This window comes from Saccoglossus kowalevskii, chromosome 9 (assembly GCF_978046115.1).
Source record: "Saccoglossus kowalevskii chromosome 9, keSacKowa6.1, whole genome shotgun sequence".
NCBI lineage: Eukaryota > Metazoa > Hemichordata > Enteropneusta > Harrimaniidae > Saccoglossus > Saccoglossus kowalevskii.
In genome coordinates, this window is record NC_140649.1 from 38,076,496 (window position 1) to 38,092,799 (window position 16,304).

At 33.3% G+C, this 16,304-nt stretch overlaps 1 protein-coding gene across 2 annotated transcripts; it reads right to left on the reverse strand.

The window, feature by feature from the left end:
- Positions 1 to 775: 775 nt before the first annotated feature.
- On the reverse strand, positions 776 to 16,061 carry LOC102802344 (R3H domain-containing protein 4-like). 2 transcript variants are annotated; one of them, XM_085503484.1, is made up of 9 exons: positions 15,883 to 16,061; positions 14,889 to 14,934; positions 9,958 to 10,100; positions 9,734 to 9,852; positions 8,667 to 8,814; positions 3,922 to 4,016; positions 3,565 to 3,706; positions 3,028 to 3,109; positions 776 to 2,279 (listed from the first exon to the last, which is right to left on the reverse strand). In XM_085503484.1, exons 2-9 carry the CDS (start codon positions 14,906 to 14,908, stop codon positions 2,213 to 2,215), a joined length of 816 nt encoding a protein of 271 aa, XP_085359610.1. In that variant the 5' UTR covers positions 14,909 to 14,934; positions 15,883 to 16,061; the 3' UTR covers positions 776 to 2,212. The 2 variants fall into 2 exon arrangements, with proteins under 2 accessions (XP_085359610.1, XP_085359609.1); XM_085503483.1 differs by lacking the exon at positions 14,889 to 14,934.
- Between the last annotated feature and the right edge of the window lie 243 nt (positions 16,062 to 16,304).

Here is a 16,304-nt window from a genome sequence, read left to right on the forward strand (position 1 = left end):
CAACCTGGTCGTTGGTGGCGTACTTTTACTACGATCTGCACAGATGCGAGTAAAATCTGTACAACTGTACGTTTTTAATTCCATAACGTTCATTTTTTATTTACAGTGAAGGAGATAAAGTTGGGGTCGTTATAAAATTGGTATAAATATACATTTCTATAAATCAAAATGGATGTTAGAATTCAAATTGACCAATCCAGAAATGGTATTGTGAGATCATCATTAGTTCTGAATAATATAATGAGTTAGTTCAACATTATCCAATCAGCAAGCACCTCATTTTGAATAAATAGACGGTCGCAGTTACTACTAGTATGTCACGTAAAGGTATGGGCACGCATTATGGGCGTAGCCAGTGTTCTGAAATTTGAATGAAAGCTGATCTGTATTTACACTTCTGTGTAAGTATGTTTAAAAGCCCAAGCTTTATGACTTTCACTGTTTTATTACAACCAATTATAACTAATGAAAGGTTTTTTCTTCCAATTTCTGCAGTTCAGGGGTCACTTAATTTTAATTTAAAGGTTTAGTGAAACTAGCCAATTTAAACAAATTACTTGTAATGCATTTACTTCATTATTGGTAGTAGTGCATATTGCTAACATAAATTAGTAATTTTCCTGTGGTCAAAAGCAGTAATATTTTAATGATTTGCAGCAAATACAATTTTGTGTTTATATACACTACTAATAGAGCAATAGAACATGTTGAATTCATTGTTTTTTTTTCACATTGTAAAAACAAAAAAGTATTAATAACAAATACAATTACACAATTTGGAATCTAACCACCACCACTTTATTTATTTCAGTAAATTGAACTAATGCTCATCTATGAAAATACACACTACCGGTATCAATATACTGGTAGAATATTAAATGAGTGAAACTTCTCAGTCTATGGTAAAATAGACTTGACAACACAATGATTACATACTATAAATATATTGGAAGAACATGTTGAATTAATTTACAAATTGAATTAATGTGTTTACATTCAAAATATATAATGGACTGGTACACTACAATAGTCCTGTTATAAAGCTTGTGTAAGGTACAATGTTTCCAAGATCACAAATTAGTTGTATACATTTTATATACATTTTTAATTTATGTTTAAAAAAATAAGATATTAAATTAGAATGCTCAACTAACACAAGAATATTATTACACTTGGTATACTGGATACAAGACAAAATTTTCACAAAATACTAATCACATCAAGATCATCTCTCTTATTACACCAAGTTTTTATTGTGTTACATCCTGATAACTGGAAGTCTTGAATTAAACAGACTATTTATGATAAAATCTATGATATGAAAAAAACAGTGTGCAGCATATCTACATAGAAGTTAAAAATTAGTTTTATTTACTCTGAACATTGTCAATACATCACACCAGTATGATAATTGCACAATAACAAGTATTACACTTATACACAAGTTTACAATAAAAATACATATTAATTGATACATTTAATCAAGTATTTTAATTTTATCGACAATGTAGAATTATTTATTTTCAACTGAAGGGGTAAGTATTAAATCAGTACAAATAAATGACTTGTGTTGAACCCAATTTTACAATTATGACTACTGTGGAATACTTTATTTTCGCTGGATTTAATTTTTGCTGAAAAGGCTTTTTAGGCATTTTGCTAGGAATTTATTTTCACTGATTTTTTATGAGTTTAATGTGAAATATAGGAAAAAAAATATATTCGCTGGATTTTATTTTCACAGAATTATCCCTTCAGCGAAAATTTAATCCAAGCGAAAATAAAGTATTCTACAGTATTAAAAAATAATTCACAGTACCGGGGTACCTTGGACTTTTGCGCCAGTCTTAGTGAAGCATACCTTGTAATTCTGTGCAATTGTTATTTTATGCATCAGAATACATTCATTTATATGTTATACATGTCATCACCTGATCACCCTAGTGTATTGATATGTAAAAAGTAGGGCAATTGGTGTAGCCCTAAATGGCAGAATAAACAATATGTCAACTGTGAAAGCTCTCTGGTTTCTTTGACGTTTCATGTGAGTCAACACATCACAGTAGTACAGTTAACTATATAAAACTTTTTGATTATAAACCTGTGACTATAAAACTTGTTATAAGTGATTGAATTCCAAGATGTATCCAGCGCTACTGGCATGAAATCCTTGATATTATAACTGTATATGTACGATTTCCAGTACAAACTACTATGAAATTGTTACCATCTGATCAACTTGTATGCATGGAATCTCAGAGTCTCCATTATGTTCTTTTCTGAAAAGGTTAGTGAAGACTACTATCACTTATTTTGGGATTGTAGACTTTAAGACTTTAAGAGAATGGTTATACTCGCTTACAGTTTTTCAATATTAGGAGTTACAAAATGTATTCTGGGTGATATTGATGAGTATGCTAATCCAATGCTTAACTATGTCCTACTTAAAGGTCATTATTACACATTTAAGTGCAAGTTACACTATCCAAATGTTGCAGGTTTTAAATCCTGTGTAAAAAATCTTTGATTTGGAAAGTATCATTGCGAAAGTGGGGGTCTTTTTATTGAATATTTTGATCGGTGATTGTGTTTTTGTAACTTCTGATATTATACACAGTATTCATATAAAACTGGACAGGAAGCTACAACTGTGCAGCATTAAAGATTTGTTCAGGGTTTGTCATTTCGAGTCATTTACTTTTAAAAAGTTTCTTACAAATATTAAAACTTTGTAAACACACAAATACGAAAATATCAACTCAATGTATTCAATATCAAGGCTACTTAGCAAAACATTTTGTTACATCAATTAATTCAAACCACTAATCAGCATATTTCAGAAATTCTTGACAATGTCAAACAAAAGGTCCAATAAATGAATGTTCATCATTTTACGTGACAGCAACAAGTACCAAATTGAACCCCTATGAAGCTTAATTTTTATGTAACGTCTATTTAATTGTTAAAAAAAGAATTAATTAATTTTCATTGGGTTGATCGAATCATTAGCTAAATGTTTCAACATACTGAGATAATTTCATCTCAGGCGGTACAAATCCTGTTCGACTGTTTACAACTTCTGTATGCCGAATTCCTTCAAATTCATCACCTGTAAAACAGAACAAGATGGAAAGAAGGTAAATTATCATTATCTTTTTTTTTCTTTTGACAATATTAGTTAGACACTGTTAAAATTCAAAGTTATGAAAAAAAAGTTCCTGTTTTTCAATGGCCACCAGTCAGCCATTTTGAATCCAATCAAGCAAATAAAATGAGTAAAAGTCCCATTATGTTTAAATTAAACTACATGTATGTATAAAGTCTGAATGGAATCCATCCAAAAACAACTAAGATTCAGTTTTGAAATGGCAGAAATGTTCAATCTTGATGAATTTTAATGGTGGTCACCTGACTTGAATTGAATTGGATTTATGTGCCCGGGATGTAGAAGGTTTGCATAATTTAACCAGTTGTACATAAATAATTTAAAATGTACTGTTATTTAAAAAAGTAACAAATTTAACAAATGTAATTTTGTGTGCATAATAATTGTTTGAGCCTTACTTCGTGATTTGAGATCCATATACTGACACACAGCGTGGAGCAGTAATCTGTCAAAACTACTTGTCAACAAAGATATGAATACAGCATCTGGACACAGCTGGAACCAGAAAAGAACTTCATCCTCAAGAACTTCTAGCGTTCCCTGAAATACAACATTAAAATATACAATTAAAGCCACATTAAAAACAAAAATACCCAACAGTTCTTTTAAAATGTAGATTACATTTATTTTCACTGACAATACCACTATACATTTTAAATACGTTTTACAAACACACAAATGATAATTTGTTTTTACTGAAGTACGTACCTCTCCATCTTTAAGACTGTCTCAAGGATATGGTGAAAAAAAGTTACCTTTGGTAAATGTCTTCTGTGTAACAATGTCTTCAACCTTCCATTAATTCGCTTAAAACATTGATCAGGACGAGCAGTATACGCAGCAGGATGGTCTGAAAAAAAGTGATGACAACTATTTAGCTGCTATCATCACATAATTTTATTATTGCATCAATAACAGATTATACAATTTCAAAAGCTGGTAGCTGTATCACAATAATGGGTAATCCTTTAGTGTGTTGGTGTTATAAGCCATGCATAGTTGTGAATACATGGAAATAACAAACTCACTTTTCACAATGACTTAAACTCACTTCTGACAATGACTTAAACTCACTTCTGACAATGACTTAAACTCACTTCTCACAATGACTTAAACTCACTTCTCACAATGACTTAAACTCACTTCTCACAATGACTTGAACTCACTTCTCACAATGACTTGAACTCACTTATCACAATGACTTGAACTCACTTCTCACAATGACTTGAACTCACTTCTCACAATGACTTGAACTCACTTCTCACAATGACTTGAACTCACTTCTCACAATGATTAAAACTCACAATGACTTAAACTCACTACTCACAATGACTTAAACTCACTACTCGCAATGACTTAAACTCACTACTCGCAATGACTTAAACTCACTTCTCGCAATGACTTAAACTCACTTCTCGCAATGACTTAAACTCACTTCTCACAATGACTTGAACTCACTTCTCACAATGATTAAAACTCGCAATGACTTAAACTCACTTCTCGCAATGACTCAAACTCACTTCTCGCGATGACTCAAACTCACTTCTCGCAATGACTCAAACTCACTTCTCGCAATGACTCAAACTCACTTCTCGCAATGACTCAAACTCACTTCTCGCAATGACTTAAACTCACTTCTCAAAATGATTTAAACTCACTTCTCAAAATGATTTAAACTCACTTCTCAAAATGATTTAAACTCACTTCTCACAATGATTTAAACTCACTTCTCACAATGATTTAAACTCACTTCTCACAATGATTTAAACTCACTTCTCACAATAATTTAAACTCACTTCTCACAATAATTTAAACTCACTTCTCACAATAATTTAAACTCACTTCTCACAATGATTTAAACTCACTTCTCACAATGATTTAAACTCACTTATCACAATGATTTAAACTCACTTATCACAATGATTTAAACTCACTTCTCACAATGACTTAAACTCACTTCTCAAAATGATTTAAACTCACTTCTCACAATGATTTAAACTCACTTCTCAAAATGATTTAAACTCACTTCTCAAAATGATTTAAACTCACTTCTCACAATGATTAAAACTCACAATGACTTAAACTCACTTCTCACAATGATTTAAACTCGCTTCTCACAATGACTTAAACTCACTTCTCACAATGATTTAAACTCACTTCTCACAATGACTTAAACTCACTTCTCAACATGATTTAAACTCACTTCTCACATGCAATGACTTAAACTCACTTCTCACAATGACTTAATCTCACTTCTCACAATGATTTAAACACGCCTCTCAAAATGATTTAAACTCACTTTTTACAATGACTTAAACTCAGCTCTCATAATGATTTAAACTCACTTCTCACAATGACTTAAACTCACTTCTCAAAATGATTTAAACTCACTTCTCACAATGACTTTGCCACACCAAAATTACTTAAGTAAATGAATCCCTAATGTACTATGTATGGTACATAACAATTTTCAGAGATTTGATGTATGTTAATTTTATTTTATTAATAATAACTAGTAGCTTCGCAGTGAGTGGCTTTCGCGGCAATTGGGTTTTGTATCTGTAGGGTTTCGCGTGGAGTAGGGCTTTGTCTCAGTAACTGGTTCTTTCATCCTTGTTGAGAATTAAAGTTTTGTTTCTTTAACAACTGGCACTATTCTGGGAATACCATCCTATCAGGAGTTCCAAAATAAGACCCATGCTCTGATAATGCCTCTAGTTTCAAAGACCAATAAACATCACCATTATGATCTTATTGGTGTTGCAAAGGATAGTTGAATATTGTTTATTGAAATTAATAATCCCCATAACCGTTTTTCCAATATAGATAAATTGTAGTACGTAACAAACTGTGTAAATAAAGGAATGTATATATTTACATTATTTATACTTATTAATTATCGGTATACTGTTATTGCTACTGTACTGATATAAAAACTGTATTTCTAAAGATGCAATAAAATAATAATAATATATTATTATTGTTATTATTATTAATATTATTATTACTAATGCATTGCAATACAACTAATTCGAATTGAAAAAAATTGCAATATAAAGTATTCATCAGTAATACTTCTCAAAGGCGTATTTCGCGGTCAGTGTTATTTACGAAAATGTTTGTTTATAGTTTTATAAACTTGCTTGGCAATACCCACCTCAATTAGATATAATATGTACATATTTTAATAAATAAAGATATACTAACAAAAATGAAATATTGATTATTTCATATTTTATTATATAACATGCACAACAGTAATCAATATTTTTCCTTGCTAGAATGATGTGTAACTTCATACGGGAATCCTGATAAAGTTCATAACTGGCGATTAAGCAGTATTCACTTCTCGTGAATTTGATTACCTAACATGTTTAGGTTCATGCGCTGCAAGTTGCAGAGCACGTACCTAAGCGGAAATCAAGAAACTCTCCGATTTGACACAATCTGGGAAGTTCGAATTACTAAATGAAGTACAGGACGACGAAGCTGAAATATCCAAGAACCAACACATACCAAAAATCTCAAAAGTGAATATTCGTGGTGTATTTTAATTCTAATCGTACCAGAAGTGGGAATTTGTTAGGTCTGTAAATAACATATTGCCGATCCACTCGGTTACGATTTCCTTTAAAATCACTTTTTGGCACTCCGCTCCGCTTGGATTGCCTTTATAATCACTTTTGTAGGTTTGTGTGTCTGTGTGTGTACATTTCCAGTGTTTTCACGTATTATTTCTTCTGTGATTTTTTTGGCTTGGCCGATTTCGCTCAAAATTGGCAGGTAGGTCACACCTTCACCCTAGTTATTGGACAAAAATCTAAAAAAAAATTTGGCCCATCGTTGCCATAGCAACAGCCTATTTTTGGATAGCTTCGCGCCAAATGCATCTCCTACAAATTCGGGATAAAACACCCCTGACATAGCTCATTCATTACCGTGAAATTTGACCCCAAAGTTGGGGTAACTGTTCACCAAGAATGGCTTTTTAAATCTTTTGTGATTTGTTTGGCTGTGCACTGTAATTAGGTTGCAAAATCTGAACACAAATTCTGGCTCACCGTTTCTATGGCAACAGCCAAAAAACTGATTTTTTAAATACATTCGCACCAAATGTATCTCACAGAACCACAGAACCAAAACAAACTGTCAGCCTTCACCGCCCACAGCATCGATGTGATTTTATATTGCATAGAAATGAACACTAAATGCAGCTATCCCGGTCAGCAATCGAATCATCAATCTTAGTGGTCCGTAAGTGAATGTTGTCAAGTTCACAAGTGTGTTTTAACGTACAGTGACGTGAACATTATTGCTAGAATTTTGGGCTTGAACATGTTCTATATATACCTGAAACAAAAGTAACCGTCCGATCTAAGCGACCTGCGTCTATGAAAATCGAATCTTATCTCCCTTGCGTTTCCGATCGACAGAAAGTCGGGGCCAATCTACCATGATTGTTTGCTTATCATCAATTCACAAAGGTCAAACATGTTTTTAAACGTGAATTTAATGATGTTTTTGAAACGAATCAATGTTCTGGTTATCTCTGGTGCAACTGCAGTTTTTGGAACAAACTTGAGGGACTGTAAAACGCAATTTATGGTACGCGACTTAAAAACGCAATTTACACATGAATTTCCCAACAAAAGTTCAAATTTTTAGTTGTATGTGGTGTGGCACTGGTGTGGAAAGCTGTCGAATAAAATGGCAACAACCTTCGAGCGCATTGTTATGCTAATTTGATTTCCGGCATGTTAGTTGACAAAGAAATGAAAGATTTCTTGAATTTTCGGCGATAGCTACGTGGATTTGAACCAAAATGTTATCGACAAGACTCAGAATGCGACAGTGACTGCCACTGAAACGTAATTGAAGGCAAATGAACACATCAAGCAAAAAAAATTTTTTCTAGTCATAGCGAAAAATGGAGGCACATACCATTTTGACTCTTGAGGGGAATGGAAATCAGTTGATTTGAGGGTGTTCAAATAAGTGAGGGAGTAAATCGTTTTTATGCTACGAAAAAAATGAAGACCTTGAACGTACTTCTTGAACTTTAGTACAACGTCATTTTTGTTTGATTACCTAACGTTTTGAGGTTCATGTGCTGCAAGTTACAGAGCACATACCTAAGCGACCGTCCCTCAGCAAATAATGAAGCAAAGGCATTTTCGATATCAAAATCGCGAAACTATCCCTTTTTACGCAAACTGGGAAGTTTGAATTACTAAACGAAGTACAGGAGAACCAACACATACCAAAATGATATCTCAAAAGTACATTGATTGCTAACACAGCATTTAATATCAATAATTTGTTCAGAATTGCAATAGCATTTGTTAAGATTACAGGATCTTACTATAATTAAAAAATGTAATTATAGACTGTGATGGAACGTATGGAAGAGATCAAATGAGAATAAGTTGGAAAGATATATGTGTCCAAATGGTTAAGTAATGAAAAAGTCATAAATCTGACATAATCTCAAACTATTTACCTGTACGTTTGTCTTCAGTTACTATTTCTGATTTAGATTTCTTTTCAGTATCACCATCTTTGTCTTCTTTCACAGTTTCCTTACCTTCAAGGCTTAAAAGGAATTCCTCTTGTTGATCTTCAGGGTGGTTCACAAAATCACTCCAAATCTAAAATGTAAATTTTCATCATCAGAGCACACCCAGTGTTCCTCATTGAGTCATCAGAACACATCCAGTGTTCCTCATTGAGTCATAAGAACACACCACGTGTTCCTCATTCAGTCATCAGAACACACCCAGTGTTCCTAATTGAGTCATTGGAACACATCCAGTGTTCCTCATTGAGTCATCAAAGCACACCAAGTGTTCCTCATTGAATCACCAGAGCACACCCAGTGTTCCTCATTGAGTCATCAGAACACATCCAGTGTTCCTCATTGAGTCATCAGAACACACTCAGTGTTCCTCATTAAGTCATCAGAACACACCCAGTGTTCCTCATTGAGTCATCAGAACACATCCAGTGTTCCTCATTGAATCATTAGAATACACTCAATGTTCCTCAGTGAATCATCAGAGCACACCCAGTGTTCCTCATTGAGTCATCAGAACACACCATGTGTTCCTCATTGAGTCATCAGAACACACCCAGTGTTCCTAATTGAGTCATCAGAACACACCCAGTGTTTCTCATTGAGTTATTGAACACAGCTGTGTTCCTCCTTGAGTGATCAGAGCAACTACATCTCATTCACTTGAAAACTGATGATTATCCTGTTGAGAAAAGATTATTACACTTGTCTTATTAAAAATATGTAACACAGGGAAAACAAAGCAACTGCTTATAATAGTCATATTTTATTATCATGAAGATATATCAGATGTCACTTTTCAGTGTACTCGTGCAGTAAAACAGGGATTCTGTGATCAGTGGCCTAATTTGCTTACATATATAATTATATGTAAGTATTGTTCCAATAGAATCTCTATAGTACTGTATAGATTTATGGAGATTCCTCTTTGGGGACATTTATGGAGACAATAACATAATGTATGGATAATCTTGAAGGTTTATTCATTAACATACCTTCATGCTGGCTTTATCAGTTAATAGCTCACCAAATACCGTTTGGTGACACTCCATAAAATCAGAAATTGTAACCTCACCAAATTCTTCACAGTCCACCATATCCAACAGGTAGCAAGCTAATCCCAAAAAAGGAGACAATCTTTAATCATGTATTTATTGTTAAGAATATTTGCACATTGTGTATCACAACTACAGACAGACAGACAGCCTGACAGACTTACTGTTTGCATATCTTCTGGCATGTCTGACTCCTTTCTCTTTCATGAATGTTTGAGGACGAGGAGAATTTGGAGCACGCTGTTTTCTGGTTTTGGGAGACTTAGGTTGAATAGGGATACTTGAATCTTCATCATCATCAATCAACCTAGAAAACAACAATACCAGTTGTACTTGATTATAATTAGGTGGATTTACTAAATATAGACAAACATGTAGACTATCAAGACAATTTCAACCATCCCTAGTGAACCCCATTACAGTTTATTACCTAAACCATAGCAAAATTATTTAAATATCAATTAAAACAAAACTATGTCGTGAATATTTATAAGTCGCAATGTTTATCACAAATTATAGCTTTTCAGAATCATTTTTTCAGAATTAAAAGGTAAAACACAAAAACATTCTCTTAACAATTTAACTAAGACAATATAAAAGAATTTTGCCAAACATTAATAGAAATCCATAAAATCCATAAATAAACCCATGTTTATACATGTTTAAGTATTGATAAATCCAGTGGTTTTCATTTAAAATTGATAGTCCTATTCAAATCCAAACAAGATGATTATGGATGCGGTCGAGTTATCATGCTGTAAAAAGTAAAAAAAATTTTTCATAGGGAAAAATGTTTTGATTGATAACAAAATATATATTTTCTTGAAGCCATCGTTCCTGGCTTTCTGCAAAAAATTGGTCTGTGACATGTACCTTGAATTAGTGTTATTTTGAATAAAAATGAGTTTTGTGTAATAAGAGCAGGGGTTTTGACAAAAAAGAAAGCTGAAAAATCAAGGCAGCATCAGCTCTGTCAATGCCACGAGAGTGTTAGAACATGCTTGTTTACAATGAAATAAATTTACTTGTTTCCTGTTATTTCACCCACAGACAAGGAATTTAAAAGCCATTTTTTTTATTGCAAGGAGTTATCAAATCAAAGAAAGCTTAGAAAGAACCGTGTGCTGAGAAGTATTGTTGATGCATTAAAATTAATTCAAAATTTGAGATTTGCTTTTCAAACAAGAAGCTTGGCAACTAATTTTTGTCTGCTATTTGAGACGCATAACATGAAAAAAATGTGATTCACATTATCAAAATTTATAATACATACAGAAAATACATTTGATTTTTCATCCTTGCTTTTTAGTCTAATTAGTTTAAGAGAACGTCTATGATGAATTCAATTTAAATCTGATTTTTGTTTAGATATCAGAAATGGGCTAATAATAGATAATCAATATGCATGTTTATCAACATTAAATTAATTACGTCTGTGGATTACTTCAATGAATCAACTGAATTATTATACAAATTAAGCAATTATTATGCATAGATTTAGGTCTGTATATTGTTTCAGGGTGCACATGTACAAAGTTTCATTATAATATGATGATTAATCCTAACTAAATTAGTGGAAAGCTGAAAAGTAAATTATTATGCAAATTAGGTAATTATTATAGATGTATATAAACCTAAAACTAATTTGATCATCACATTGTGTTAGAGTACATATGTACCAAGATTCATTGAATTATTAAGAGTACTGTCACAGACGATCTATGTACGAAGTTTTATTGAAATGTGATTAGAACCAAAAATTATGATTTATTATGCGAATTAGGTAATTAACAAGTCATTGTCAATGACACATCCCCGTTCCGTTCATATTTGAGTGACATATACATTCAAAGCAGATCATGACCGAAATGCACCTCCATATGTACAACACATTGTGCTAAATCTGAACAAAATCCATCCATGCATGACTGAGATCCGGTTCTGGAATTGTGAAAATACGTGATTTTGATGCATTTTCGGCCTTAAAATGGCCATCATTCTGCTATTGTTAAGCAGATCATGAAACAAATGCACATATCTATTTGTGACATGATGTACCATGTGTGTGTGAAGTTTGAACTTGATCAATCCAGACATGTCTTGGATACGGATCCAGAACTGAATTCTTTAACAAAATGGCCGCCAGTCGGCCATTTCGAACTTGATCCGAAAAAAAAAAGACGTGCATCAAGATCCTATTATGTTTAATGTATGTACCAAATTTGAACAAAATCCATCCATGCATAACTGAGATACGGGTCCGGAATGGTGAAAATGTGCGATTTCAATGCATTTCGGCCTTAAAGCGGCCCCCATTTGGCTATCGTTAATGAGGTCATGAAACAAATGCACATCCATATTTGTGACATGATGTACCTTGTGTGTGTGAAGTTTGAACTTGATCAATCCAGACATGTCTCGGATACGGATCCAGAACTGAATTCTTTAAAACAAAATGGCCGCCAGTCGGCTATTTCGAACTTGATCCGTAAAAAAAAATGACGTGCATCAAGGTCCTATTATGTTTAATGTATGTACCAAATTTGAATGAAATCCGTCCATGCATAACTGAGATCCGGGTCCGGAATGGTGAAAATGTGCGATTTCAATGCTTTTTCGGCCTTAAAGCGGCTGCCATTTGGCTATCGTTAATGAGATCATGAAACAAATGCACATACATATTTGTGACATGATGTACCTTGTGTGTGTGAAGTTTGAACTCGATCAATCCAAGCATGTCTCAGATACGGATCCAGAACTGAATTCTTTAAAACAAAATGGCCGCCAGTCGGCCATTTCGAACGCGACCCAAAAAAAAAAATGACGTGCATCAAGGTCCTATTATGTTTAATGTATGTACCAAATTTGAACAAAATCCGTCCATGCATAACTGAGATCCGGGTCCGGAATGGTGAAAATGTGCGATTTTGATGCATTTTCGACCTTAAAATGGCTGCTATTCGGCTATCGTTAATCGGATCATGAAAAAAATGCATATGCATATGTCCCATATAATGTGTGATGTATGAGTGAAGTTTCAACTTAATCGGTCCATGCATGTTCGAGATACAGGTGATCACGGACGGACAGACGGACGGACGGACGGACGCACGGATGGACGCACACAGGGCAAAACATAAGTCCCCGTTTTCGGACTGCGTCCGAACGGGGACTAATAAGATCTGATTTTAACCCGAAACTGAGCAGGTCTGTGCATTGTTCTGGAGCATCAATGTACCAAGTTTCATTGAAATGGAATAATTAGTACATGTGATATGAGTGTAAAGCTGAAAATTGGCTAATTATGCAAATTAGGTAAATAATATGCACCAATTTTAACCCAAAACTAATCAGGTCTGTGCAGTGTCCTGGAACATCTATGTACCAAGTTTCATTGAAATGGAATAATTAGTACATGTGATATCAGTGTAAAGCTGAAAATTGGCTAATTATGCAAATTAAGAGATATGCACTGATTTTAACCCAAACTAATCTGGTCTGTGCATTGTACCATAACATCTATGTACTAAAATTCATTGAAATAGGATAATTAGTACTTGCGATATCAGTTTAAAAGCGAAAAATGAGTTGATTAATATGCACACATTTTTACTTAAAATTAATCAGGTCTCTGGTTTGTTCTAGAGCATCTATGTACCAAGTTTCATTAAAAAGTAATGAAGTAATAGTACTTGAAATATCAAAAGCTGAAAATTGATTAATTATGCAAATTAGGTAATTAATATTTCACATATCTGTCTGTGCATCATCCTATGTATCTATGTAAGTTTCATTGAAATGTAATGATTAGTACTTGAGATATCAGTGGAAAAGCCGAAAATTGACTAATCATTATGCAAATTAGGTTAATTATATGCATGGATTTTTACTCAAAACTAATCGCATCTGTGCATTAGTCCAGAGCATCTATGTACCAAGTTTCATCAACATCTAAAGAATGGCTCTTTAGATATCCAGTGGAAAAGTCAAGGAACAGCTAAAAATCAAAGAGAGCTTAGAAAGAACTCCCGTTTGCTGAGAGTATTGAAGACACATTAAAAATGAATTCAAAATTACTTGTACTTGAGATATTGATGAAATAGCTGAAAACAAAATTATATAAAGCAGGTTACTGATATGAACAGTAATCCTAGGTTCATTGAAATGTGATGATGAATACTCTTTGAAAGTTTCATTAAAATCCAATTAGTGGCTCTTTATATATCAGTGGAACATTCATGGACAAAAATAACTAATTATGCAAATTAGGTAATTAATATGCACAAATATTTACCCCAAAACTAATCAGGTCTCTGCGCAGTCCTTAAGTAACTATGTAACAAGTTTCATTGAAATGTGATGATTACTACTTGAAATATCAAAAGCTGAAAATTAATTAATTATGCAAATTAGGTAATTAATATTGCACAGATTTTTACCCAAAACTAATCAAATCTGCACATTAGTTCAGAGCATCTATGTGCCAAGTTTAATCAAAATTAAATGAGTGTTTTTTTAGATATCAGTGGAACAGCCAATCAGCTAATTTTCATGCAAATTAGGTAATTAATATGCATGGATTTTCACCAAAAACCTGATAAAATCTGCGCATTGGCCCAGAGCATCTATGCACCAAGTTTCATCAAAAACCGATGTAAGGTTCTTGAGATACCAGTGGAACAGACACACACACACACACACACACACACACACTAACTGCAAAGACTCCCTTATTGTGCTTCGCACACGGGAGTCAATTAGCTAATTATCATGCAAATCAGGTAATCAATATGTACATGTATGGGGATTTCAACCGAAACCTAATCAAATCTGCGCATTAGCCCAGAGCATCAATACACCAAGTTTCATTAAAAACCAACATACGGTTCTTGAGATATCAGTGGAACGAACAGACACACACATACACATACACACACACGCAGACATAGTACAGACAGGCTAACTACAAAGACTCCCATTGTGTGCTTTGCACACAGGAGTCAAAATGCTTCCAGGGTTTTATTTTGCACCAATAAATTATCAATGTGTGTGAATTTCAAAAAAGTAGGTTAATTTCTGACGACGCACAACTCACTCGAATGACCTCTGTGGCATGGTGTCTGTGCTATGATTTCTTCTGCCTGAAAACACCAAAAAACAAAACATTTGTCACGTTGCACTAATTTTGGACATTTAAAGCATTGATTGGACTGACTTTTTGACTTGCAGTATTAAAATCCAAAACTATAAAGTATTGGGTCCATTTACTTGCGAAGCGTTGTCTGTAAATGAAATGCGTACTGGCCGTGTTAATTTCGTTCTCTATTTCCTCTAAGTAGTTTTTTGTACATTGTTTAAAAAGGCATTTTATGTGCATTTCAGTTTTAATTTTGACAAAATTATGAGCCCAATAATTTTACAAAAGTAATAACTCTTCATTAAACAAACAAACGAATTACTCTACCACATCCTTAAATTGGATAAGCAGATACCTCTGGCCATTACGTGAAATCATGCATCAGACAGAAATTAGAAAAACCTAATTCACTGCTAGTAACCATAAATGAATTTATAAGTACTTAGGTTAATAAACAGTTTATAATATACATGGCTTTGTTGACTTCAGTTTAAGAAGCACAATACGCTAGAGATCCAGGATTCTGAATTTCCAGACTGATAAAATTTAAGTATATGTCAAAATGAACACACCCAAATCACTTAACATTTTTTGTTAGATTTGCTGTTTTAACTACACTCGAGTCTAATTAACAATATAATGGTGTAATTTCTCGAATTAAAGTGAATATAATTTTTAAAAAATACACAGAGATATAAACATACGACACATTATAAAATTGGTATATAAGTGAGTCTGATTATCTAAACGAAGATATGTTGCTTTGAATAAATTATAACAAAACCTTGGAAAATAATATACGCATACGTTGCAAGCAGACACTCCAACGTTTGAACTTCAATTTTGAAGGCGATTGCTAATGTCAGAGATTGCATAACGTTCAGAAACCATAAGGTCAAATCGGGTGGTTATTTTTCGGTGCAACGAAAAACAATGTGTGTCAAATACTCACTCTGGTTGGTTTTGAAAATGGGCGTGATTAACGCTGTCTTCGTCAACTTTCTGGATCCCCATGTTTGTAATATCCAGTTTAATTTTGCAACAGACTCTGACACAATCCCAGGACTCTGATATTCTGCGGCACCCGGCAGAAGATATATTATCTCACTCAAGTGTCACTGTGCAGCCATACAACAATGACGTATTCGGCTGTTACCACCACCCCTCTGAATACTAATAAAAACTATCGGTTATTATACGCACAAGAACATAATCATTTTTAAAAGCAAGCTTTTAAATTATATTTTTTGAATTAAATATTTCTGCCTATTTGTATTTTGATAACTTGTGCTTTTTTATTTCCCATTTTTTTTTCTCTCCTCAAACCAGTCAAATTAACCCGGAAGTAAATATTAATTTACACAACCTTTAACC